Source organism: Macaca mulatta, chromosome 7 (genome assembly GCF_049350105.2).
Source record: "Macaca mulatta isolate MMU2019108-1 chromosome 7, T2T-MMU8v2.0, whole genome shotgun sequence".
Lineage (NCBI taxonomy): Eukaryota > Metazoa > Chordata > Mammalia > Primates > Cercopithecidae > Macaca > Macaca mulatta.
This window is the reverse complement of record NC_133412.1, coordinates 8133437-8159649: the sequence shown is the minus strand read 5'-3', so window position 1 is coordinate 8159649 and position 26213 is coordinate 8133437. Positions and strand designations below refer to the sequence as shown.

The 26213-nt window shown below is 40.7% G+C and overlaps 1 protein-coding gene and 1 long non-coding RNA gene across 2 annotated transcripts in view; one reads left to right on the top strand and one right to left on the bottom strand.

Annotated features, from left to right (window-relative positions):
* Positions 1–26213, top strand: part of LOC106999104 (uncharacterized) — a 42719-nt gene that overhangs the window by 8342 nt on the left and 8164 nt on the right. The window lies entirely within an intron of this gene.
* On the bottom strand, positions 618–25699 carry LOC144329829 (transient receptor potential cation channel subfamily M member 1). Its single transcript, XM_077939028.1, has 4 exons — positions 25500–25699; positions 24080–24282; positions 23291–23423; positions 618–2811 (listed from the first exon to the last, which is right to left on the bottom strand). Exons 1-4 carry the CDS (start codon positions 25559–25561, stop codon positions 1563–1565), a joined length of 1647 nt encoding a protein of 548 aa, XP_077795154.1. The 5' UTR covers positions 25562–25699; the 3' UTR covers positions 618–1562.

Sequence of the window (26213 nt, the reverse complement as noted above, 5' to 3'; positions counted from 1 at the left end):
GCCAGTTTCTGGCAGTGCTACAGTCTACACCTCAGATGAGAATGGGGATGGCGGTCTCATTTTTTTGTGATCATCACCCATTTCTGTCTGACAGGTCTCCCAACCCTACCACCACCAATTCCTGGTTACTCTGCCCAGTGGTCCTTTCTGGGTATGAGGCACTTTGCTTCATGAAGTATCAGCTGCCAGTAACTCCAGGCAGGAGGCTGGTCCTCTCTCTGTGTACCAGAGATCTCCTGAGATCTGAGTACCCTGAGGTTCTTTTGGGGGATGGTGAGGGGCTACGGTCTAACTCCAGCCTCTGCTCTAGCTAGAGAAGACCCCTTTCTGCCACCTCTGCTTCTTTTTGTATAGTTAAGAGTGGTGATGGTGGGGCGGCTTTCAGGGTTCCTAGACATTGGCCCCTCTTGGAACCCTCGCACGGGGGTCCTATTACTCTTGTGGGTATTTGTTTGAACTTTGAGGTAAAACACAACACCTGGTATTCTCAGCTAAGAGCAGTCTCTGTGGCTTGTGAACATATATCCTTTAGGTTTTAGCTACAGCTTTGTAGAAAGCATTGCATAGACAGGTACAACTAATTTGTATTTGCTATTAGGGACTCTATGACAACAAGAAAATGCATATTGGATATTTTATTTTTACACATTAACAAAACTCTAGGTCACCCTAAATTATTACAGTATGATGTCTGATATAATTGTGTACTTTTTTTCCCCATTGTGTAGTTTAAAATAAAACATTAAAACAGAAAACAAAGACCCCATAAAAACAATTTTTTTTTTTTTTTTTTTTTTTTTTTTTTAAGATGGAGTCTCACTCTGTCACCCAGGCTGGAGTGCACGGGTTTCACCATGTTAGCCAGGATGGTCTCGATCTCCTGCCCTCGTGATCCGCCTGCCTCGGCCTCCCAAAGTGCTGGGATTACAGGCATGAGCCACCACGCCCGGCCCATAAAAACATATTTATGGCTCCTTTCCACTTCTTGTGCCTCATAATTTTATTTTTCTTCTTTCCACCCCTCCCTTTTTTCATGTTTGCTTTCTCTTTAGTTTCTCTTTCTTACATAGTTGCTTACTTTTTTTCTTTTTTTAAGAGATTGGGTATTGCTATGTTGCCCAGGCTGGTCTCAAACTCCCGGACTCAAGCAATCTTTCTGCCTTGGCCTCCCAAAGTGCTAGGATTACAGGCATGAGCCACTGTGCCCAGCTAGTTGCTTACTTCTTAAGTGACCTAACAGTGACTTCAATGCTCAAGGGCACTTCCTAGGCTATTTGGTGGTCCTCAGTAATAAAGCGATTGTATAATCTTGTATATGGATTAGCCAGTTTATCTTCATTATAGTATTGTCACTTTCATTTGATACTACTCCAACTGAAAAAACTAAGCCTACTAACATATGCTAACAAAATACTACTTTTAGTGCATTAAATTGTAAGTCAAGTCTGAATTTCCAAAAATTTTTAAGGAAAATGTTTTTAGAAATTGATGATGTTTAAATGGCCAAGATGACACCCATTAGTGGCTCTGACTGTTGAAAAAAATCAGAGAAACAAAACAGACTAGCATTCAGTTTCTGCAGAAGCTTTCTCTTTCTTAACCTTTTTTTCTTCTGCTGTCATTCCAGACACAATTACTAAGCTGCTTACACTACTGGCATGTCCAGATCTGTCTAACTTTCCCTGAACGGATTTCACATTCCTAGGATGTCCATGTAAACTTTTTGACCTGAGAGATGGGAATCCCAAAGTTTGATCTGGTTTCACAGACAGTAAGTTTTCCATCCCATTTCTGTCAGTAATGGTTAGGGATAAGCGAGGGATTCGAGGAATTGCTTCAGCGACATGGTGTTCATCTTCCATATCTATAAACTGCTCTTTATGCTTGGCTTGCACTGCAGCTTCCGACACAATGTAAGGAATATCTGTGCTATGAGAGCGCATGATCTTTTGAACTTGGCATTGCCATTCTGTCGTCCATTGCTGGTCCATGATTGAACTGTACTCTACATCCTGGTTAACCCCACTGACCAGCTTTCTTCCCCGGGAGTATACGAAGCTTCTGGACTTCATTGTTTTACAAGCATTGAACGTTTCATCGGGGTAATAACGTGTAATTTTGGTTTCTTCCAGGGGATAGGAAATAGTGCCTTCTATATTTGTCGTTTCCACTGTTAGCTGAGTGTTTTGAACGTCTGATTTGTCCTGTCCATGTATCACATCTGTTTTACTTAAACTTGGGGAAATAGTTTCTTCTTTTTTAGAGTCTGTCTGTCTTTCATCATCTTCCTTTGAAATCCCAATATCTGGACCTAACTTTGACTCTTCAGCGTTCTTTAAGTCATCTGCTGCAAGGTGACTGCCATCTGGGGTAGCTGATGTGCTTGTGCCCAGTGAAAGGTGAAGGCTGTTCTGACATTCTGGGACTAGATGCATTTTTCCATCCTTCTCTTCCTTTATACGGAAGGAGCAGGTTTTTTTCCTGACTCCTGTCCCTGGTGACATGGAGAGAGATGTATCCTCGAACAATAACTCTTCTCCATTAAAATGATATCGATACAAGCTGTAGCCATCAGCGCTATTGATGCTGCTTTGCCGGAGAAGATACGTTGCCTCACATTCAGAAGAAGCTCGCGATCGTGCCTGGATCAGGTCAGACCTGTCGATTCCCACAAGATTTTCAAGAGCGTTCACCATTCTGTTAGATAATTCTTCTAGCTGAGCAAGTCGAAGGTCAACAGTCTGCAGGGAAGTTTTCATAAAAGTTTCTCTTTCATTGATTTCTTCCAACCTCATTGACATATTTTCAACTCTAGTGAATATAAAAGGATAGATTTATTAAACTGAGATTAAGTGGATATTAAAAAATCAAAAGATAATGTCATTGCTATGTGATTTTTTCAGAATTTTAATAATTATGGAACTGTTTGAGCATATTTACAAGCTTCACAGTCCTCTAACATGACTACTCAAATTACCATGAGGAGCCACCAGAAAATAATGGAAATAATAGTTAATGCATATAGTACTTATGGCTCACCAGTCATTGTTCTAAGAGCATAATGTACTCACTAACAAGTACTAACTAAGGTTCAATCCTAGGCTTATTTAATCTTCAGAGCAGTCCTTGGAAGTAGGTCTTTTATTATCATCTCCATTTTACAGGTGAGGAAATTAAGTCATGGAGCGTATAAGTAATTCCCCCAAAGGTAGGAAGCAGTGGAGTAGGAATTTGAGCACACGCAGCCTGTCTCCAGCACTCACTCCAGTCCTTGTCTCTTAGCTGGTACATCATGCTGCTTCTAGTAATAACGGAAGGTACTAGTGCTTAGTTTTTAGAGCTTTGACTATGGCTGTCAGCAGTGAATGGTTATAACAAAATAAATAAAATTAAAATCCTTATTTGAGGTTCAAGGGATTCAGAAAATAAACCATTAATAATTAAGTTCAGATGATCAGATAGTTTGCTTAAAGTACAGTAGGTGACTTGTCTGAAGAATACCAGTAACTTTAAATTATTCTTTATATTTAATAAGTAGTATTTCCTTAACAAGGTTACACACAAAAAAGAGCATGGGAGATTATAAATGTCTGCTGTTAAGTTTTTTTTTTTTTAAAATTCTTAGAAGATCAGGCAACAGCCTATGAAACCATAATGTTGCTTGGCCTAAAATCCACTGGTACAGACTTTGTTTTATATTTTACTACAAACTGTATGAATTATTTCAATAGGAATTTAACTCTAAGAGGCGAGGTATGCCCAGGATTGAGGATTGCTTTCTAAAAGTTGAATTTGTCCCCAGGATGGAGCTGGGAGTCCTGGCTACTCTTCTGGCTGGTTCATCCCTGTGTGATGGCAAACACTTAGGTCTGATTCCATTATGCTTTTATTTTCTCCCAGCTTTCTTAAAAACATAGGGAGACTTGGCTTGTGTTGCAATCTGTATGACCTACGAAGGTCTTTACTGCCTTCTCTGCACATCCTTATACATGTCCTCACTCGTTCTGCTGGCTCTGCTCTTATCCATCCATTTCATTTTGGTCAGCCACCCCACTCTTTTGTCTTCTGGGCAGATTGCCTGCTGCTCTTTGCACTGCTAAGTCTGCTCCGTGCTTGACTGCATCTCCTGAACTCCAGCCCCACCCTGCAGCTTCTGTGGCTACCTTGCCCCACCTTCTCCCAGTTTCTTTTGCTAATGCCACTCTTCTGTTGGCCACATTGACAGCTGTGCTCTGATGTGTCTGTGTTTGTATGTGTGGTTCCTTGGCTTCTATTCTTAACTCTTTTCTTGGGGTGAGAACTATTTATATGTACTATAGGAAACCACATCACTTGAGCAGGAAGGGTCTGGCTTCCTGGAAGTTTGCCACCAGGGAGGACCAAATTCACCATGTATGAGAAGTCCTGGCTTCCTTTTTTTAAAGCCTCTGTATCACAGGCACTGTAGGTTCTAAGGGTTCTCTCTCCTCTTGCATTTCAGAGACCAACAGAAGAATTTTTCACTATGAACTTTCCATTACTTCTGAGTAAGACTTGGTGTTCTTCGTTAAAAATAATGGCTCCTGGCCAGGTGCAGTGGCTCACGCCTGTAATCCCAGCACTTTGGGAGGTTGAGGCGGGTGGATCACCTAAGGCCAGGAGTTCGAGACCAGCCTGGCCAATATGGTGAAACCCTGTCTCTACTAAAAACACAAAAATTAGCTGGACGCGGTGGCACGTGCCTGTAATCCCAGCTACTTGGGAGGCTGAGGCACAAGAATTGCTTGCCCCCAGGAGGCAGAGGTTGCAGTGAGCCAAGATCGCACCACTGCACTCCAGCCTGGATGACAGAGTGAGACTCCGTCTCAATCAATCAATCAATCAATCAAGATTCCCTACTCCCTTCAGATCTATTACCCTGATGATTCCTTTTGTATCAAAAAACCCACATTGCCCCAGTCAAACCTGAGTTTCTTTACAAACATACAGTAAGAGATACTGCAGCTGTGCAAACTTTTCTAAATAAATACACTGGTGAAATGAAGATAAATATTTTTCCTTTCAAATCTTTTATAGTTTTGCCTATTTTCCCCTTTATTACCTAATTCAGATAACAGCACTCTCAGCCACTCATATATGAAAAAGAAACCTCAAAGTCATTGGATTCTTTGATCTCCCTTATACTAACTCTCTCCCCTCACTTCTCTCCTCTCCCCTCCCCTCTGCATTGAATCAGTTACCAAGCTCCTTTTTTGGTGTTTCAAATCTCCCATCCCTACTGTTGCTCCCTTCGTTGAAGCTGTGGAAGAAACAATGCTTAATAATGTGCCTTGGGTTCAGAGAAATTGTCAGTTGCTTGTTTGGAGCTTGTGAACAGCTACCACATGGATACAGCAAATTTTAAACAGCTATGCCAAATGAAGGGAAGTTGCATTGAGTTTTATAGTATGTAGGAAAGAAGAAAGATAAAAATGAGTTTAAGTTCACTTACATCTGAAATGATTAACATAAAGGACAAATGAGGATCTATCTCCTTTGTTAACCATGGTTGGTAACTTCCCATAATTATTTAAAACGTTTTACAAACCTCGACACCCACACAAAGAGTGGTTTCCATTTCAGATAGAGAAATGGCTATCTAGGAATCAGTTTGACAAGAGCCTCACATCTGTTTACACATCAAATGGCAGAAAAACACAAGAGAATCCATCATTCATGATAGAGCTCATAGTGAGAGATGATTAATCAGCAAAGAAGTTATTTGTGTAGCTTTCTGAGTCTTAATCCAGTTTTCCTTTCAGCACTGAGTAAAAAATATTTTTCAGCACATCATAGAATATAAAGCATTCCAGATCCAAGTAATTCACTTGGCTTTCCCTTTAATTAAAGTTAATGCTTTCTTAAAGATTTATTTATTTCCTTTCTTTTTTTTTTTTTGAGATGGAGTCTCACTCTGTTGCCCAGACTACGGTACAGTGGCACAATTTCCACTCACTGCAACGTCTGTCTCCTGGGTTCAAGCGATTTTCCTGCCTCAGCCTCCCAAGTAGCTGAGACTACAGGCGCCCACCACCATGTCTGGATAATTTTTGTATTTTTAGTAGAGAGGGGGTTTCACCAAGTTGGCCAGGCTGGCCTTGAACTCCTGACCTCAGGTGATCCACCTGCCTCAGCCTCCCAAGGTGCTAGGATTACAGACATGAGCCACCATACCTGGCAAAGATATAATATCTAATAGGGATGTGCCACAGTACCTGTTGAAGGACATTTGGGTTGTTTCCATTATTTGGCAAAAGAGCTGTTATAAACATTCATGTACAGGTGTTGTGTGAACATGTTTTCATTTCTCTAGGATAAATACCTAGGAGTTAAATACCTGGGATTGCTGATTCATAGGGTAAATGTATGTTTAACTTTATAAGCAACTGCCCAACCATTTTTCACAGTGGTTGTACCATTTTTTATTCCTACCAGCAGTGTATGCAAATTCCAGTTGCTCAGCATCCTTCTTGGCTGTTGTTATTTTTAATTTTTTTTATTTTTAGCTCTTGTATTCAGTGTGTAGCTGTATCTCATTCTGGTTTTAATTTTCATTTCACTGATAGTTAATGATGTTGAGCATCTTTTTATGTACATATTTAACAACCTTATGTCCTCTCTGGTATGTCTAGTCTAATCTTTAGCTCATTTTTTTATTGGGCCATTTTTTCCTTACTATGGGTTATTATGGGTTTTAGAGTTCTTTAGATATTTTGTATAAAAGTCTGTTGTCAGATATATGATTAACATGATTATGCTTTTGGTGTTGCATTGAAGAATCCTTTGTCTATTACCAAGGTGTGAAGATTTTCTCTTATGTTTTCTTCCAAACATTTTATAGTTTTGTGTTTTATATTTAGATCTATGCTCCATTTTAAATTTTTATATGTGTTGATATCATTTTTTGCATAACAATATCCAACTGTCCTACACCATTAGTTGAAAAGATGATCCATTCCTCGTTGAATTAGTTTTGCACCTTTGAGGAAAGAAATCAATTGTCTCTATTTGAGTAGATCTACTCCTGGGCTCTTTTTTTTTTTTTTTTTGAGACAGAGTCTCGTTCTGTCGCCCAGGCTCGAGTGCAGTGGCCAGATCTCAGCTCACTGCAAGCTCCGCCTCCCGGGTTTACACCATTGTCCTGCCTCAGCCTCCCGAGTAGCTGGGACTACAGGTGCCCACCACCTCGCCCGGCTAATTTTTTGTATTTTTTAGTAGAGATGGGGTTTCACCGTGTTAGCCCGGATGGTCTCAATCTCCTGACCTCGTGATCCATCCATCTCGGCCTCCCAAAGTGCTGGGATTACAGGCTTGAGCCACCACGCCCGGCCTACTCCTGGACTCTTTATTCTGTTTCGTTTATGTATGTGTTGGACCCTTCACCAATACCACACTGTCTTCATTACTATAGCTTCACAGTAAGCCTTAAAACTGGGTAGTGTGATTCCTCTAATGTTATTCTTCTTTTCAAAATTGTTTTACATAGTCTAGTTCCTTGGCCTTTCCATTTAATTTTCAAAATAAGTTGACATAGCTGGGCACAGTGGCTCATGCCTATAATCCCAGTGCTTCAGGAGACTGAGGTAGGAGGATTGCTTGAGCTCAGGAGTTTGAGACCAGCCCAGAAAACATAGGGAGATCTCATCTATAACAACAGCAACAACAACAACAGCAACAACAAAACCAGTTGATATATCTACAAAATATCCTGCTGGGATTTTGATTGGTATTGTGTTAAATCTATAGATAAATTTGGGGAGAATTGACATCTGTGCCACATTGAGTCTTCCAATACACAAATATGGTTTATCTTCCCATTTATTTAAGTGATCTTTGATTTCTTTCATCAGCACTTTGTAGTTTTCTGCATATAGATCCCATACATACTTTACGAGATTTATACCTAAGTATTTCAGTTTTGTTAGAGCTCTGTGAGAATGGTATTATTTTAAAAATTCCGATGTTCAGTTACACACTGATGGTATATAGAAATAAGATTAATTTTTGTTTGTTGACTTTGTACTCTGTAGCCTTGTTAAATTCACATATTACTTCTGGGATGTTTTCATTTGTTTCATTTTGCTTTTTAAAGATTTTATGTGATTTTCTACATAGATAATCATGTCATCTATAAATAGGAATGGTTTTATGTATTTATTTATTTCTCTCCAAGACATATAAGACTTTTTTTTCCTTGCCTTATTGCATTGCCTAAGACTTCCAGTACATTGTTGAAGTGGTGAGAGTGGCCGTTCTTCCTTGTTCCCAGTTTTAGGGAGAAAGCATTCTGTCTTTCATGATGTTAGCTATAGATTTTATGTAAATGCCATTTGTCAGATTAAGGAGGTTCTCTTCTGTTCCTAGTTTGCTGAGAGGCTTTTAGAAAATGTATTTTTTATCATCATGAATGTTGAATTTCATCAAATGGTTCTTCTGCACCAATTGCTAGAAACATATAGGATTTTTTCCTTTAAATCATTAATATGGTAGATTACACTGATTGTTTTCAAATACTGACCTAGCCTTTTATTCCTGGGATAAACTACCTGATCGTGGCTAGACTCAATTTGCTAGTATTTTGTTGTGAATTTTTGTGTCTATGTTCAAGAGGAATATTGGTCTGTAGTTTTCTTTTTTCAATTGTCTTTGTCTGGTTTTGGTATCATGGTGATGATGGCCTTAGGAAATGAGATGGGAAGTGACTAGAGCATTTACTATAGATTTTACAGTGGTTGTTTTAGGGATTACAAATAGGTAGTAACATTTCACAGTGCACTTAGCATCAGTATTTCACCACTTCAATTTGAATGTAGGAACATTACTTCCATACAGGTCCCTTTCCCATAGCCCTTTGTGCTGCAGTTGTCATACATTGCATCCACAAATATTGAAAACGCCATCAGACAATATGGCAATTTTTGCTTTTGACTGTCAAATATACTTTAAAGAACTCAGAAAGAGAAGATTCATCTTTACGTTTATCAACATATTTATTATTTCTGATGTTTCACCTTGTTGGCCAGGCTGGTCTCAAACTCTCGACCTCAGGCGATCCACCTGCCTTCGCCTCCCAAAGTGCTGGGATTAGAGGTGTGAGCCCTTGCATCTGGTGTAACACCAATTACTTTCAATAATATACACAAACTTTACTCTTATAAAGCTCCATGCTCCCCCCATGTTATTCTGTTATTATCACAAATTACAACTTTGTACATTGTGTACCCATCAACATAGATATGTAATGACTGCTTTATGTGGTTGTCTTGTAAATCATGTAGAAAATAAAAAGTAGTTACAAACAAAAAATAAATATATAATGCCTTTTATATTTACCTATGTAGTTACATTTACTGGTCCTCTTTATTTCTTCATGTGGATTTTAGGTTATTGTCTTATGTCTCTTCATTTCTGCCTGAAAAACTATCTTTAGTATCCCTTGTAGTAGGTTTGCTAGTAATGAATTCTCTCAGTTCTTGGTTATCTGGGAATATCTTAATCTATCCTTCATTTTTAAAGGGTAGTTTTGCTGCATATACAATTTTTAGTGGACAGAGTTTTTCTTTCAGCACATTGACTATGTCTTCCCAAGGTCTTCTGGTCTTTCTGACTTATGATGAGAGGTCAGCCTTTTTATCGAATTGAGCATCCTTTGCATGTGATGAGTTGCTTCTCTCTTGCTGCTTTCAAGATTCTTTTCCTTTGGCTTTTAACAGTTTGACTATAATGTTAATTAGTATAGATCTCTTTGAATTTATCCTACTTGGAGTTCATTGAGCTTCTTAGATATGTAGATTCATGTCTTTCATTAAATTTGTAAAATGTTGGTCATTATTTCTTTAAATATTGTTTCTGCCACTTTTGCTTCTCTCCTTCTATAACTCTCATAATGCCTATGTTGTTCTGCTGGATGGTGTTCCACAGGTCTCTGAGACTGTTCAATTTCTTTTCATTTCTTCCCCCTGTTCCTTAGACTGGGTAATTTTAACTGATTTATCTTCCAGTTTGCTGATTCTTTAATCTGCCTGCTCAAATGTGCTATTGGGCCTCTAGAGTGAACTTTTCATTTCAGTTATTGTACTTTACAATGTCAGAATTTCCTTTCCTTCCTCCTTCCTTCCTTTCTTTTTTCTTTCTTTTTTTTTTTTTTTTTTTTTTTTTTTGACAGTGTCTGGCTCTATTGTCCAGGCTGGAATGCAGTGACAAGATCATAGCTCACTGCAGCCTTGAATTCCTGGGCTCAAGCAATCCTCCCACCTCAGCCTCCCAAGTAACTAAACCTACTGGCACCACCATGCTTGGCCAGTTGCCATAATATGCACCACCATGCCTGTCAAGTTTTAAAAACAATTTTATGTAGATGGTGTCTTGCTATGTTGCCAAGGCTGGTCTTGAACTCCTGGCTTCAAGCAATCCTCCTGCCTTGGCCTCCCAAAGCCTTGGGATTACAAGCATGAGTCACTGTGCCTGACCTATTTAAAAAATACATATATATATATGTATATGTATATATAATTTCTACCTCTTTTTTTTTTGAGACATCATCTACTACTTGATATAATTTCTACCTCTTTATTGATAGTCTCTTATTTGGTGAAACATCCTTCTCATACTTTCCTTTACTTGTTTAGAGATGATTTCCTTTAGGTCTTTAAATCTACTTAAAATAGCTAAAATAGTTGAGTTAAACTCTTTGTTAAAATGTCGAATATCCAGGATTCCTAAGGGACGGTTTTTAAGATTGTCCTTTTTCCTATGTGTGGACCATAGTTTCTTATTTCTTTGCATGTTTTGTCATTTTTATTTAAAAGTGGACATGTTGAGTATTATAATGTGGCAATTCTAGAAATCAGATTCTCTCCCCTCTCAGGCTTGTTGTTATTGCTTCTTAGTGTAGTTGTTGTTTGTTTAGTGATTTTTCTGAAATAATTTTGTAAAGTCTATATTCTTTATGTTGTTTGGCCACTAAAGTTTGTATTTTATTAGCTTAGTGGTCAGTTAATACTTAGAGATTTCCTTAAATGTGTGGAACAAAAACAACAAAATCTTCTAGTCTTTTCTGAGAAGAAGTATGTGTATATAGAGGCACATCTTCAACATTCAGGCAGTTTACATCTTTGCCTTAGCCTTCACTTCCTGCTTGCACAGAGTCTCAAGGTCAGGTCAGCCAGAAATGAGCTTACAGCCTTCTCAGGTCTTTGCGGAGTATACACACAGCCCTGTGCACGCACACAGCTTTCTAGATTCCCAGGAATGTGTCAGAGCTTTTCAAAGCTGTTATGGACATCAGCTTTTCTCCCTAGTTTTTTGGTTAGTCTGTTGTTTGCCCTAGCTGTCATCTGTCACCTCAGGGAGCAAGCACTAAACGCTTTGCCTATAAATGTTTTTGACAACCCTTCCTCCACCCCTTCTAACTGGAAGCTTTAGTACTGGGCCTGTTCCAACTCAGGTGAAATAAAGACGAACCTTTCAGCCAGACTTTCAAGGAGCTGCCCTGTAATTTCAAAACAAGTAATTATAATTCTTTGCATATGAGATTCTTTCTGCTCCTGCTGGTACTAGGAATGCAGGTTGTTGTTTTCAAGGCGACCACTAAACTGGAGAGCAGAGGATAGGACAGGGCTAAGTTAAAATGTCACAAAGCTTACTCTTCTGATCAAAATCCAGCCATTTTGTTTAAATAAGAATGCCCTAGGTTGCTTAATAAGCCATTGCTTAATTTCCAGAGTTCCACAGAATATAGACTCTGACAGTTTTTGCCAACTTTGATGTTGCTTTTATGGTGGGGCAGAATTCCAGAGTTCCTTACTCTACCTGCTTTTGTTCATGTCACCCCATTCAATACCTTTGGTATGTGAATAAGGAGCAGACTCCCCCACCCCTGACAGACACAGTCTGCAGGTGAGCTCTGGAGTTCATAACTTTATGGCATTACTTTTCCAAGTTCCCCTCTCTTACTGTCTCCCTGATATCTCCAGTTCCTCAGCGCTCCCATTTGCTATCCTCCAGCCAGAAAGCTGGGGCTCAAATCAATCCTCTGTGCCCTGCACTTCCATGATTGCACTTACTGCCAGAGCCAAGTGACAGGAGGACACAGAGAGCAAAGAGCAAAGATTGACTTCACCCTCTTGAATTTTGATGCAATGGGTGGGGACTTCACCAGACTTCTGGATTTCCTGCACCTGACTCCAGGCAGGGGGTGGGGGTGGGGCTATGGGACAATAGAAAGAGGAAAAAGGTACTCTTGGAATAAACAGATGAGATTATAAGCAGATGAGATGAAGTAAAAGAATAATTTCATTTAATATTAAAAGATATATGACCTTGGCTGGGCACCGTGGCTCACGCCTGTGATTCCAGCACTTTGAGAGGCAGAAGCAGATGGATCACCTGAGGTCAGGAGTTCGAGACCAGTCTGAACAGCATGGCGAAACACCATCTCTACTAAAAAATAAAAATAAAAAATTAGCTGGGCATGGTGGCATGCGCCTGTAATCCCAGCTACTTGGGAGGCTGAGGCAGGAGAATTGCTTGAACCCAGGAGGCGGAGGTTGCAGTGAGCCGAGATCGTGCCATTGCACTCCAGCCTAGGTGACAGAGCAAGACTCCGTCTAAAGAAAAAAAAAAGAAAAAGAAAAAAGATATATGACCTCATTTTGTACCCCAAGCTGATAAAGCAAAAAAATGTTAGTTATCAGTAACAGCCTCTTTGCCTCCAATGTCTTCTCACTCCAATCCAAAAAGATAACACAGAAACACAACCACGTCAATCTTTGCTTTAAAATAATAGCAGCTTCCCATCACACTTTAGATAAAAACACAATTTCATTACAGTGTTGAATGCAATGAACACACCAAAGAGTGTGTTAAAGGAAAACCTTATAGTCTCCATTGGCAACCCTATTCTATGATATGGACATTGACACTTTCTCATACTATGTAAAGTGCTATGAAAATGTGGCTTTAATTCTTCCCTTCCATCCATGGCAGCCCTTAATCTTAACATCCTATAGAGATTTCTGTTCCTCATATGCATTCAAAGCTCTTGAGAATCTGCCCTCATCTTCCCATCCTGTCTCATCTTGTTCTTCATCCCCACATTTCCTCAAGGACCCTTTGCAAACATGCCATCATTATCAAAATTTAAAAATAAAATAATCTTAGAACTTGAGAACTCCAAATGCCAAGGCATTTGATGACTCCAGCTGTTAGAAAACCTGTCCTAGAGCTTTCAGCTAACCTCTGATGTTTGTGGAAGGACTAGATGAATGAAAGCTGTCTTGGTGATGTCAGGGACCTCAGCCATTGCGTGTAAACGTATGTTATCATCCTGGCTTTAGGCATGATTTCATTAGATTATCATGGCTATGTTATTTATTTTAGGATTTGCAAAATTTTTCAAAATAATATTCACTTTACAAAATATGCCAATACTCTCAAATATTTCAAATCACATAGTGAAATAACTTATAACTATGTTTTTAGTATAACAAGTATTCAGCGCTAATAAATGATTTCTTTGAATAGTGGTACTGTGTGGTGCAAAGTGTGCTTTCTTACACACGGTGACCCTGATTTCTGATCAGGCTCATTATCTTCCTTTCCCTCCAATTGAAGTTGGTGGCTTCTGTAACTATTTCTGGGTTTGGATTTACTTGTAGATGCTCTAAGTAGATCCACTAGGTTTTTATTTTTCACATTATGGTAGCATTGACTTTTCAGAAAAAAATTCCACTTATGAATACTTTTGAAAAGGGCATTAATGAGGCCATTTTTCTAACCACCAAATACATGATTTCTTAACTGGCAGGCCTAAGAGCAATTCCTGAGGGCCACCCTCCATCCTTTTGTATCAAAGGAATCTATAAACAAATGAAATCTAGAATCTGTCTGGGCTCCAATTAATCATTCTCCTGACTTTGAATAGAAATTTAAGTTGCACTTGATTTATTACAATATTTGCTCTGTCCTTAACTGCATCATGTGTACTGCTACTCAAGTCACGAGGAGCCCAGAACCGCATGTGCTTAATCAGTCTCGATTAATAATAGCTGTGTCCCTCCACGCCCATATTTCTCTTTTGACTCACAGATTAAATATTTAGGTTTTTCTGTTAAAAGGATACACCTGAATGCCCTAATCAGTCTCAAAACCTGGTGTACACACACACACACACACACACACACACACACACACACACACAACCTTGTTTTTTAAATTAAGAAAGTCGACCGGTCGCGGTGGTTCACACCTGTAATCCTAGCACTTTGGGAGGCCAAGGCAGGCAGATCACCTGAGGTCAGGAGTTCAAGACCAGCCTGACCAACATGGTGAAACCCCTGTCTCTACTAAAAATACAAAAATTAGCCGGATGTGGTGGCGTGCGCCTGTAGTCCCAGCTACTCGGGAGGCTGAGGCAGGAGAATTGCTTGAACCTGGGAGGCGGAGGTTGCAGTGAGCCGAGATCATGCCACTGCACTCCAGCCTGGGCAACAGAGCAAGACTCTGTCTCAAATAAAATAAATAAAATAAAATAAAATAAAGTAAAATATTGTACCAGATTAACAAATGACATTACATATCATGACTCTTTTTGTTTAATTTGGTTTTGAGAAAAAAACAAAAGCTGTTTCTGATTAACGTGTGGCTAGTGTCAGCATTCCCTCTGAGATGTGCCCATCCACATTTGCATCTGGGTTGAAGATACTCCACCAGCCCCTCTTTAGTGTGCTTCTGTCCCTGGGGAGTGATTTATCAAACATTAACAACAGTTGCAGCATGATAGCAACTAAATTAAATGAATTAAATGGAACTGTGTGCTCTGTGAACTGTAAATGCTACACAAGTGTCAAAGGACATGGCTGTGTGAATATCATTGCAAATCTTCTCTATATCGGGGTATATCTATTATTAAGAATATTTGATTTTGAACATGATGCCACTAAGCCTGAAGGTGGTTAAATGAAAACATACTTTTTGTTAAGGGGTTGTACATAATGTGTTCTGTTTCATTCAAATAATAGGCACGACAATATATGAATTTGTGGTACTTTTGTATTAACTTCCAAGAGAATACCTATGTATGGCATAACTTTACTGGACTTTGCATAGACTCTTGTCTATTAAACATAAGGTCCAAACTCATCTCCTTGTGGTAAGAGTCCCTGTGTGTCTTTCCTAGGAAGGACTGAAACATTTGGAGTTCCGTAGTAAGACAGTTGTTAAAACCTGTTTTATTTTATTTATTTTTTATTTTATTTTATTTTTGAGATGGAGTTTCGCTCTATCGCCCAGGCTGGAGTGCAGTGGCGTGATCTCGGGTCACTGCAACCTCTGCCTCCTGAGTTCAAGCGACTCTCCTGCCTCAGCCTCCCAAATAGCTGGGATTACAGGCATGTGCCACCACATCCGGCTAATTTTTGTATTTTTAGTAGAGATGGGGTTTCACCATGTTGGTCAGGCTGGTCTCGAACTCCTGACCCCAGGTGATCTTCCTACCTTGGCCTCCCAAAGTGCTGGGATTACAGGTGTGAGTCACTGCCCTTGGCCTTTTAAATTTTAAATTTATTTTATTTTTCATTTTATTTTTGAGACAGACTTTCACTTCTGTTACCCAGGCCGGAGTGCAATGGTGCAATCTCAGCTCACTGCAACCTATGCCTCCTGGGTTCAAGCAATTCTCCTGCCTCAGCCTCCCTAGTAGCTGGGATTACAGGCCTGCACCACCACGCCCAGCTAATTTTTTGTATTTAGTAGAGACAGGGTTTCACCATGTTGGTCAGGCTGCTCTCTAACTCCTGACCTCAGGTGATCCACCTGCCTCAGCCTCCCAAAGTGCTGGATTACACGGATGAGCCACTGCACCTGGCCTTTTTAAATTTTTGTGACAGAGTCTCACTCTGTTGCCTAGGCTGGAGTGCAGGGGTGCAATCTTGGCTCACTGCAACCTCCGCCTCCCGGGTTCAAGTGATTCTCGTGCCTCAGTAGCTGGGATTACTGTCATGTGCCACTACACCCAGCTAATTTTTGTAATTTTAGTAGAGATGGAGTTTTGCCATGTTGGCCAAGCTGGTCTCGAACTCCTGGCCCCAAGCAATCAACCCACCTCGGCCTCCCAAAGTGCTGAGATTACAGGCGTGAGCCACTGTGCCCGGCCTAAAACTTGTTTTATATGCAGTTATCTTTTCATGGGAAACAATCGCCCTTCACCTGCAAGGAATCTCATAAATTATATGGGAACATTTCCTTAATGATAGAGTTAAATGTTAACATAAAGACATGATGTTAGTGGAGCTGGGTCCAGTTCATACTTGAAGAAACCCCTGTTTCAAGATCCCATGGTATTCTATACTTGAGTTCTAAAACTATAAACTATTCCTACCCTATAATTTAATTCCAGGACTACTGATCATAAAGTTGTCTTATCCACTCTAAATTTTACATCCAGCTATTTTAATTTCCATCCACTTCTTAATAGAGGGCTGCCTTTTACATTTAGTAGTTATAGGAAGAACACCGGGATAAAACCTTGTTGTGCTTACTTACAGAGTTTTTATGTGTGAAAGACTAAATGAAGACTAATCATAAAAGAACAAGACACACGTCTTTTTGTTGTTGTTGTTGTTGTTGTTGTTGAGAGGGAGTCTCACTCTGTCACCCAGGCTGGAGTGCAGTGGCGCTATCTTGGCTCACTGCAACCTTCACCTCTCAGGTTCAAGTGATTCTCCTGCCTCAGCCTCCCAAGTGGCTGGGATTACAGATGCCCATCACCACTCCTGGCTAATTTTTGTATTTTTAGTAGAGATGGGGTTTCACCATGTTGGTCAGGTTGGTCTTGAACTCCTGACCTCAAGTGATCCGCCCACCTCGGCCTCCCAAAGTGCTGGGATTACAGGCTTGCGCCACCATGCCTGGCTAATTTTTTTTTATTTTTAGTAGAAATGGGGTTTCACCATGTTGACCAGGTTGGTCTTGAACTCCTGAACTCAAGTGATCCACCCTCTTCGGCCTCCCAAAGTGTTGGGATTACAGACGTGAGCCACCGCACCCGGCCAAGACTCATGTCTTTCTTCTGGCTTTTTCATTCTTTCTAATAAACAGTATACCGAATAGTTACTAAAAGAATATTAAGCTTTCTGGGATTCTAGCTCTATGCTGCCTCATTTAAATACCCCAGACTTCCTAGGTTTCTAGAATTCAGGTCATCTAATCATTAGCCTTTTCTGGTTATGTTCTGTTTTCTATTCAGGCCAGATTCTGTGGTTGGCCATGAAGTGAAGCCCTCATTAATAACCTACATTCTTTCTCCCTTACTTGCAACACATTAGTGCCAATCCCTTATCTCCCACCTATTGCTACCAGGACTCCAGAGCTAAGCAAGGATATTTGGTGCCTGGAGGCAATGTCGTATGTTTATGCAGCCATTTGCAAACACTGGCATCTTTGAGGTCTCTCCACAGACTGGTTCTTGGGCACATGGCCTCCTTCAGCATCCATGCCCTATGTACGGTTGTCTTTCTGTATCCTTGCCTTTCAGCTGTATGGTGTCACCGATGAAGGTCATGAGAACCTCAGTGACCTGGCCCAGTACCAAGTCATGTTATCTAATTTAACTTGCATCTTAATTATTCCTGCCAAGTAATCCTGGTTATCTCCTTCCTGCCATATTTCCCCTAAAAGTGAACTCACTTGACTTGAATCCTTCCTACTGGCTTTAAGTCGGTGATGTTGATTGCTGGGGAGGTACACTTTACCCATGCCCAGTTTTTCTTTCTATGTGTGTGGACTTTTCATTAGTAATGCTCTGACCTCATTCCAGGCCTTTATTTATTTTGGAGGAGGACTACTCATTTGGTTGGAGATTGGGGACCAGGACACCGCATGCTTGTCTATCTCTTTATCTTGGTCATCTGGTAGGCTTAGCGTGCAGGCTAACTCTGCCTGTGGGAAGAGAGGCCTGTGATGGCTGGTGCTGCCTGTGGCTAAGTGGGTATCCCTAATTCTGGGTGACTAGTAGGCAAGAATGAAGCCACACCTTCTAGTACAACTTTTATTACTAATAAAACTGATATTTTTATCTCTATCCTCCTGAAGTCTGCATCTGTCTCTGAATTGGCTTTCAAAGTCAGATCAGGAACAAGGGTGTCATCCACTGGCACATCAAAACTCCAACATTTAATGCCATCCCCTTCCTATTATCCAAGCAACCTTGAACCCTATGAATTTAGAAGATTAAGGTATTCAGACAGGATCATCCCCAAACGTCTTCCCCATCACTGTACATTTGCCATTCTACAACCTTCTCTACACTCAAGGAATCCTCCACTTCCTTCCTAAGACCGATCTCTCTTTCAATTCCTCTAGTTACTATCTTGTCTTCTTCTAGGTAGGTCTCCATTACCAGTCACTTCTCTTTCTGGTCACATGGGAAAAGGATGCCAAATAAAAAGATTTCAAAGCCACAAATTGCTGATTTCCCATCAAGCCTACAGGCAATCCAGGATGGAGCGTGATGTCTCATGCCTGTAATCCCAGCACTCTGGGAGGCTAAGGCAGGAGGACTGCTTGAGGCCAGGAGTTCCAGACCAGCCTGGGCAACACAGTGAGATCCTGTGTCTACAAAATATACAAAAATTAGCTGGGTGTGGTGATGCACCCCTGTAGCCTCAGCCACTCAGGAGGCTGAGACAGGAGACTCACTTGAGCCCAGGAATTTGAGGCTGTAGTGAGCTATGATCATCTCACTGTACTCCAGCCTGGGCAACAAAGCAGTACCCAGTCTCTAGAATTGGGAAAAAAAAAAAAAAAAAAAAAAAAGACAAAACACTTTAATCCATATCCTCAAATCTGACAAGAAACCACTTAACCCAGAAAGTTTTGGGGTAATCAGAAAATGCTATTATAGGTTTAGCTCATCTGAGACCCATAGCTTCTTAAGTACAAGGCCAACTACATTTAAAATGTATAATTTATGAGTTGTATCCTGCATATTGTGAAATGTCAGACATTAATAAAATGTATGTAAATTGATGTAGACAATATAAAAAAAGCAAAGAAGAGGCAACGTACCCCACATATTTCAAAATCCTATAGTAATATATTTTATAATTTAATATTAAGTTTGGCGTTAAGCTTCCTTGAAGCCATGGAAAAAAGGAAAACACACTGGATAACATAATTCTCGTTGTTTGAGAAAGGAAGTTGGGTCTCAGACAAAATTTTGCCAGGAAAGATTCTTTCTAGCCCAATTGCTCTTGAAACTGTGAACCTGTGATAAGGGATGCTGAACCACAAAGAGAACAGTGTGCTCCATAGTGGATCTGCAGAGGACACCGATAGCCTCAAACCGCCCAATGATAAGGACTTATGTTGCCAAATGTTCTCCTGGAGCAATGAGGACAGAACACATGGGTTGACGAGGTCTACTTTGGCCATGCTGCCAGAAGTTGACCAGACATGGTGGCCCATGCCCGTAATCCCAGCACTTTGGAAGGCTGAGGCAGGAGGACAGCTTGAGCCCAGGAGTTTGAGACCAGCCTGGGCAACATAGTGAGACCCTGTCTCTACAAATAATAATAAAAAAGGAGTTGTCTATAAAATGTTGTTATCCCACCAGCCCTCATGGCTCTTTGATGTTATCCCTTTGAGCAAAAAGATGGTCCCAACACCAACACTTGTTATCCTTCCTGTGGCACAATCCTTTGGCTCTTGAGTCTGTTCCTACTTCCTTGTAGTAAAACCAGTGTCTTGAACCTGGAGGGAGCATAGTTGGTTTCCTTTTTGATATTCCAGGAGGGAACTCATTGAGGATGGGATAGAAATTTATATTCGAATCAGGAGAAAAGCTTTTAAGTCATTCATTCATTCAAAAAAATCTCGAGGCTGAGGCAGGATTGCTGAGGCCAGGAGTTTGAGACCAGCCTGGGCAACACAGTGAGACTTCCTCTCTACTAAAATTTAAAAAAAAAAAAAGAAAAAGAAAAACTAGCCGGGCGTGGTGGCGCATACATGTATTCCCAGCTACTTTGGAGGCTGATATGGAAGGCTCGCTTGAGCCCAGGAGGTTGGGGCTGTGGTGAGACCTGATTGTGCCACTGCACTGGGCACAGAGTGAGACCCTGTCAGAAAAAAAAAAAGGCTCGCTCCTACTATGTGGAGATGTGCAGGCTCTAGGTATGTCATGGTGGACAAAAACTAGACATGGCCCTGCCTTCAGGCAGCTTAGGGCCCGAGGGTCCTGACCTAGTCTAAGGTGTGAGGTGGTGAAGTCTCCCATAAGGAACTGGCATTTGGGCAGAGATCCAAGGAAGAGGAGCAGGGAAGGAGGGTGAGGTGCATCAGACAGAGGGCACAGCCCATGCAGAGCCCCTGTGGCAGGAAGGAAGCAGTGCTTTGAGGAAATGAAAGAAGGCCGAGAAATGGAATACAGAGCATGAAGGAGAAGATAGTCCAGGGCAAAGCTGGAGAGAGGGCAGGGCCTTGCAGGCCTAAGGACAGTGGGGGCCCCAGAGGGCTTTTCAGGAGAGCCAGTGCAGGAGGGAACAGGATCCCTTGAGAGCTGACAGCGTAACATGGATTGAAAGAGCAGAAATAAATATGGAGAGCTCAGGTAGGGGCAGCTACAGGAATGGAAGTGGAAATGATGGAAGCCTGTACGAGGTACGTTGGGGTAGGGATGGAAAAAATAAGTGAACCAGGATGTATTCATGAGGGGAAGTAAACAGAACTTCATGATTGTTAGTGAAGAAGAGGGAGGTGCCACAATGATTTGCCAGTTTGCTAATTGAGCTTAATGGCGATGCCATTCACAGACACGAGTCCAAGTTTGGGAGGAGAACCCTGAGAGCAGGGCCCCTAAGACATCTAAGTGGGCATGCTTGGTAGGACTTGGGGTTAAATATCCTCCTGCAACCCAGTGTTGTGTCAATCAATGCTGAATCATATTGCAAATCTCATTGCAGGACTGAATGCTGGATCTTACAAACTGTTGAAACTTTATGATAAAAAAACATGGTTAAATTGTTAGCATTATATAGGTAAATTTCAAAGCTTTAAGAAGGAACCTTGAATTTAGTTTCTGCAAAGAAGCACTAAAAGCACCCTGCATGGAGGAGAATGATTAATGGGTACCCATCCAGTGTGAACATGTTTATAAAATTGAGTCACGAGAATCAGTAGCTCAGCTCTGAAAGCTACCAAGACAACAGGGAGACAAGGCATGGGCTGACATGCTCCTAACGAGACCCTACAAACTGAATGGTGGTGGTGAACACACCACCGAGAGAAGAGCAGGAAAATCATCAAATGGGAAATGGCGATGCAGAAAATAAAACTAATTTTATATAGAACGAATATTAAAGAAATAGCAGAAATGCCTGAGTACTTCAAGTTTGATTTTTAAAGTAGTCACAGGTGCCCAAAATTAGGTACAAATAACTACTTTTATTTCCATCCTCCCACCTTATCCCTTGCTTCTCAGCTGGCCTGGCTAAGAGGGAAGGAAAACTCCCTTCTCCTCAAGCCTCCTCCTCTTTCTGTCTTGGGCATTCACCTGTGAGTCAGCCTAGACAAGGCCAAGGGAAACGGAGGGGCAAGAATGTGCTCCCATCACTCCTGGGATCTCAGCCGAGGGAAACAGGAAGCAGCATGTTTTCTCTGCCCTACACACTTTCATCCCTATTACGTGTGCACAGAGCCCCCAGAGAAAAATGCAATTTGGTAGTGACCTGATAACCACATTCTTGGCGCTTTGGTCCAAGAATGGTAAAAATCCAAGGAATGCCGGGGAAGGGAGAGGGGGAGGCAGAGCAAAACAAAACACAATCTCCACTGTAAATGACTGGTTAAAATTACATTCAAGTTAATGTCTAACTAAAAAGTGGAAATTTGACTATCTACATGGGGTGCCTTATCTTTCTCATGAAGAAATAATTTTTATACCTTGAAAGTTTAGCAATTACTGTTAAAATATCAAAGAAACATTTCAAAGTTTTGTTAAAAATTTACCTTGGTAAGGAAGAAAGGTGGTGCAGGTAACCCTAGAGTTTAGCTGGTTGGATTTGGTTGGGTCACAAGGTGACTGGGTCTAGGAGGGCACCAGGGCCAGGGAACCACAGTTGCCATCTCCCCTCCTGTGGGCTGGGGCAGAGTTCACTGGCCTGAACATGCGCCAGGGAGACCTACGGTGCATCTATGAATTCTGTTGTAATTGTTTGGGAACTGTCAGCTGCAATATCTTTTTGAAGTCCCATCCTGTTTTTATGGCTCTCAAAGTGTCTATTAGGAAACTTTAATTCTGTGTACTCAAGGATAGAAAGCAGAGCTAGGCATGGCTCCTCTGAGCTCATCCTTCTGGCCACCTTGGCATTGAAACCCTTTCGAACAGTGTGTTATCAGTCACCAAGATCTTTAGCAAGCTGAAAATGCTTTTAGTACATGATAAAGGCTCTCAAAACTTACATGATAAAAAGTGCAGACAGTGAAGGTCAATTGCTCCTGTCTACCCTTTGCCAGTTGCTCTTTCCCAGCTTAGGATAGAGCAATACTACCAAGTTTGGAAAATGTCACCATTTCTGTCCCTCCTGACCTGACTTCATTTACTCATTCATTGATTCACACATCCTGCATTCATTCACTCTGCATTTATTAAGCATTACCGCGGAGATTAGGCTGACCTTGCTGGGTACTGAGGATGTCAAGGTGTCTGAAAGACAGACCCTGCCCTAGTTTGGCGGCTCCCACCCTCATGGGGCCAGACACCTCACCCCCAACCCTGCACCCCACCCCTCCCAGTTCCCACTCTCAGGGGAGCCCCAGGAGGGAGCCTTTTCCTCTGCCCTGTGAGGCTGGGAAAGGTGTTGCCAAGGTGCAGCAAGCAGCTAGGCAGGATGAGGAGGGCAGTCCCCTGGGGAGGACCACGCTCGCAAAGGGAAGTTAGGAGCAAGAGCTGGGAGAAAGATGGCTTTCTGTAGCTTCCATTAACCTTGCGGAAACCCCCCCACTTTGGGGTAGGGGGTGAAGGTAGTCAAGAACTGTTAGGTTTTCTTTTGGCCAGGGATATTTGCAATAAATGTCATTCCCTTCTACATCCAATGCACAGTCATTACCTAGGAACTTTCTCACTATTTCGTGGGAACCCCGTTAAAACTTAAAGTTTAAATAAAACATGAGAACTCGGAGTGCATATTTAAATGAACTCTGGCATCCCTCATAGAGTGGGGCGCCCGAGTCTGCAAACCCTTGGCCCGCGGGCCGGCTGTGGGGACGCCACACGTACCTCTCAGAAGTGACCCGGATGCGCTCGTCGCTGGACGACTGCTGCTCGTCCTCCTTCTCCCGGAAGTGCTCCTGCACACACTGCTCCTCGAACTCATGCAGTCTCTTCAGCTCCTCGTCGCTAAGGAAGAGCTCTGTGTGAAGGGAGAAGTGTCGGCCACGTGAAAAACAAGAAGAATCAGTTTCGTGGCGTCAATGTGAATTTCACAGCCCCACTTCAATTAAACTCTCTTCTCTGCCATTTCTAAGGCAGTTCGCCTCTACTCCAATTGGTTTTTATCCAAAAAGGAGTTGTCATACGCCCCAACCCTGTATCAGTTGGAGCCAAACGGCCCGCTTTTAAACATTAAAAAAAAAAAAAAAAAAAAAAATTACATTTACTGGGAAAGTAAAGCCAAGTAATATTTCCCGGAAAACTTTTTGCACTTATTTTTATGAATAGAGTGAAACGTGTAGCATTATTTTCTCATTTGCTTTAGATGCAACAAATTAAGACGTTTTGAAAGGAGCATTCAATTTATACAGAAATTTATAGAGTAGAGTTATTTTAGAGAATTAGCTCAACTTCTAATCTCCATGAGCTGGCTTTCCTAATATCAATTACTAACAAATTAACGAAACTAGAATAAAATGGATACAAAATGAGAAGCCTTTTGAAAAGAACAGCAGTTGGACTGAGTGTGGTGCTTTTCACACGAGCAAATAGTTGAGTGAGATTTCTGTGAGGATGTCCAATTAGAACACTATTTTGAAATCAGCCCAACTTAGAAATGAAGAACCCTGCACATACTCAATCCACGATCCCGTTCCTCTTGGTCCCCTTCTCTCTTTTTCCTGCAGCGGCCGCTGAGACGCATAATGATGATATAGATGTGGCTTAAAATGATCATCGGTGGGGGCAGGACTGGCCTGTCATGAAATGTCATAATCAGCTGATATCGCTGAAACTTCCACACCTGGTTGGATATTGATTTTACTTCAAAGAAGGTATTGCTTTAAAAAGAAGACATTTTTACAGTTAGTTATATTACTTTTTATAGTGATTTCCCAGAGCAGTCAGAGTTACTCACATTTAAATGAAAATACTCAATGAGATGGCCTTTTAGTGCTCTTTAGCACTGATTCCTTGATTATTCAATCTTTTGGTTTATCCATCAATGTGGATTATCTGTGCTTAAGGACATTGTACTCATAAATAGCTAAGTTTAATAAATTGCTATGTACTGCTTTCTTGAAAAACCACACCACAATCTACTTGTATACTCAGGAAATTTAATTTCCTACATGTAGAGGTAAGAGCCATTTAACTAAACGTTTTCACATGTTTAAACTTTCAATTCAGTCTAACAAGTAGATGACTACTATTTTTTTTTCCAACTGAATTAGTTAATGTACTTATTTGATTGAAGGTTCGTTATTTTGGACGTGGGGTAGGTACAATCTTTGTCTTATTTTAGCTTCCAACAGGAAGCAGTAAGTGCATGATTTCATTTTCTACCAATACTGGGACCTTAGGAAAGCCAGTTACCTTCCCTGACCTTAGTTTTCTCATCTCTCAAGCCGGAAGTTTGGACCAGGTTTTCTCCAATGCCCTGTTCAATTCTAAGATTGCATATTTCTGTGAAGGATTTTTCCCTCTATATTTTTCATCTTAGAAGCTAAAATTTTTTTCAATATTTATTGAGCATGGTCAACATACTCAACACAACATGCCAAACAGGCAGGTTTTATAAGAAACTTGATTTAATCCTTTAAGCCATTTTTTTTTCTTAGGCCATTTTATCTTCTATTCTATAAATGATCAGAAAAAAATGCTTTACCTAATATTACAGTAATTGTAACAGCTTATGAAACTAATATTGCCTTTTGCACCTCTACTGATGAATGAAAAGCATGACTTGATCAAATCTTCTGTACCCCAGGAGACTTTCATCTAAGAAAATATTTTCATTAGATTAAAATACACACTAAAGTGTTAAAATACTAACCAAGATTAAATTTAAATGTATTTAAGTGTCAACTCTTGATTTATGAATACATTAAGACTGATTAAGTTTGAACAAAGAGACTGCAAAAATTGGATCTACTTAAAAACCCTAAATAAATTATCTGCAAATATATTAGTATCTTGGGAGAGTTCTGAGATTAGTATCTTGGGAGAGTTCTGAGTAATAAATAATAAGCATGTGCTCATCGGCTGTGACACGTACTTGAACACAGCAATCAGCAGGTTCACCAGCAGGATGTTGGCGACCAGTAGGTAGCATGCCATGAGTGCTGGCGTGAGCCAGGCACCGGGGATACAGGGAGGAAGCCGCTTGCCCTCCTCATCATATAGGTTCTCACCACAAGGAGCTGAAAGAAAAAAATTGTTTTGTGCTTGCTTTTTACATATAATGAAAAGGATAAATATCTCTTACATATGTTTTTCAATACCTATTTCTTTTTTAATATGATTTTTTTCTTATTTCATAAGCAATATTTTTCCATGGGAAAAAATAAACTCATACAAAGAAAAAGGTCAGAAACTCATATCTGCACTCAGAGATAGTCATTCTTTGTTATATTTCTAAACATTTTCCCATTTCTTTATTGTGGCTTTCAGATACAAAAGTCTTCATTTTTAAGCAGATAAATGTATCTTTATCTTTTTTCCCTTTATTGTTATCCATTTGAAAGTCATTGTGGCTTCTAATTATTTAACATTAGCGTATGTTGTCTTCTGGTTGTTTTCTTGGTTTCATTGATACATTAAATTTGAAAATATTTTTGTTATGTCGTATGGGTTAGGGATTCCCTCTACTTCCCAAATTGTTTAATCAACTGTTTTGGTGCGGTGTTTGAAAAATAATCTTTTCCCCCTCTGCTCATTTGAAATGCAACTTTTCATCACAGGGGGTCTATTTCTCCTCTAAAAAAATTAG

What these genes read in the sequence shown, in the direction of transcription:
- LOC144329829 (XM_077939028.1), bottom strand. Translation starts at nt 25,561, where the DNA reads ATGGCATGCTACCTACTGGTCGCCAACATCCTGCTGGTGAACCTGCTG. An exon ending in CTGCTGATTGCTGTGTTCAA is followed by an intron (nt 24,283 to 25,499) that starts GTACGTGTCACA and finishes TTCTTTTTAAAG; the next exon opens with CAATACCTTCTTTGAAGTAA. An exon ending in ATCCGGGTCACTTCTGAGAG is followed by an intron (nt 2,812 to 23,290) that starts GTACGTGTGGCG and finishes TATATTCACTAG; the next exon opens with AGTTGAAAATATGTCAATGA.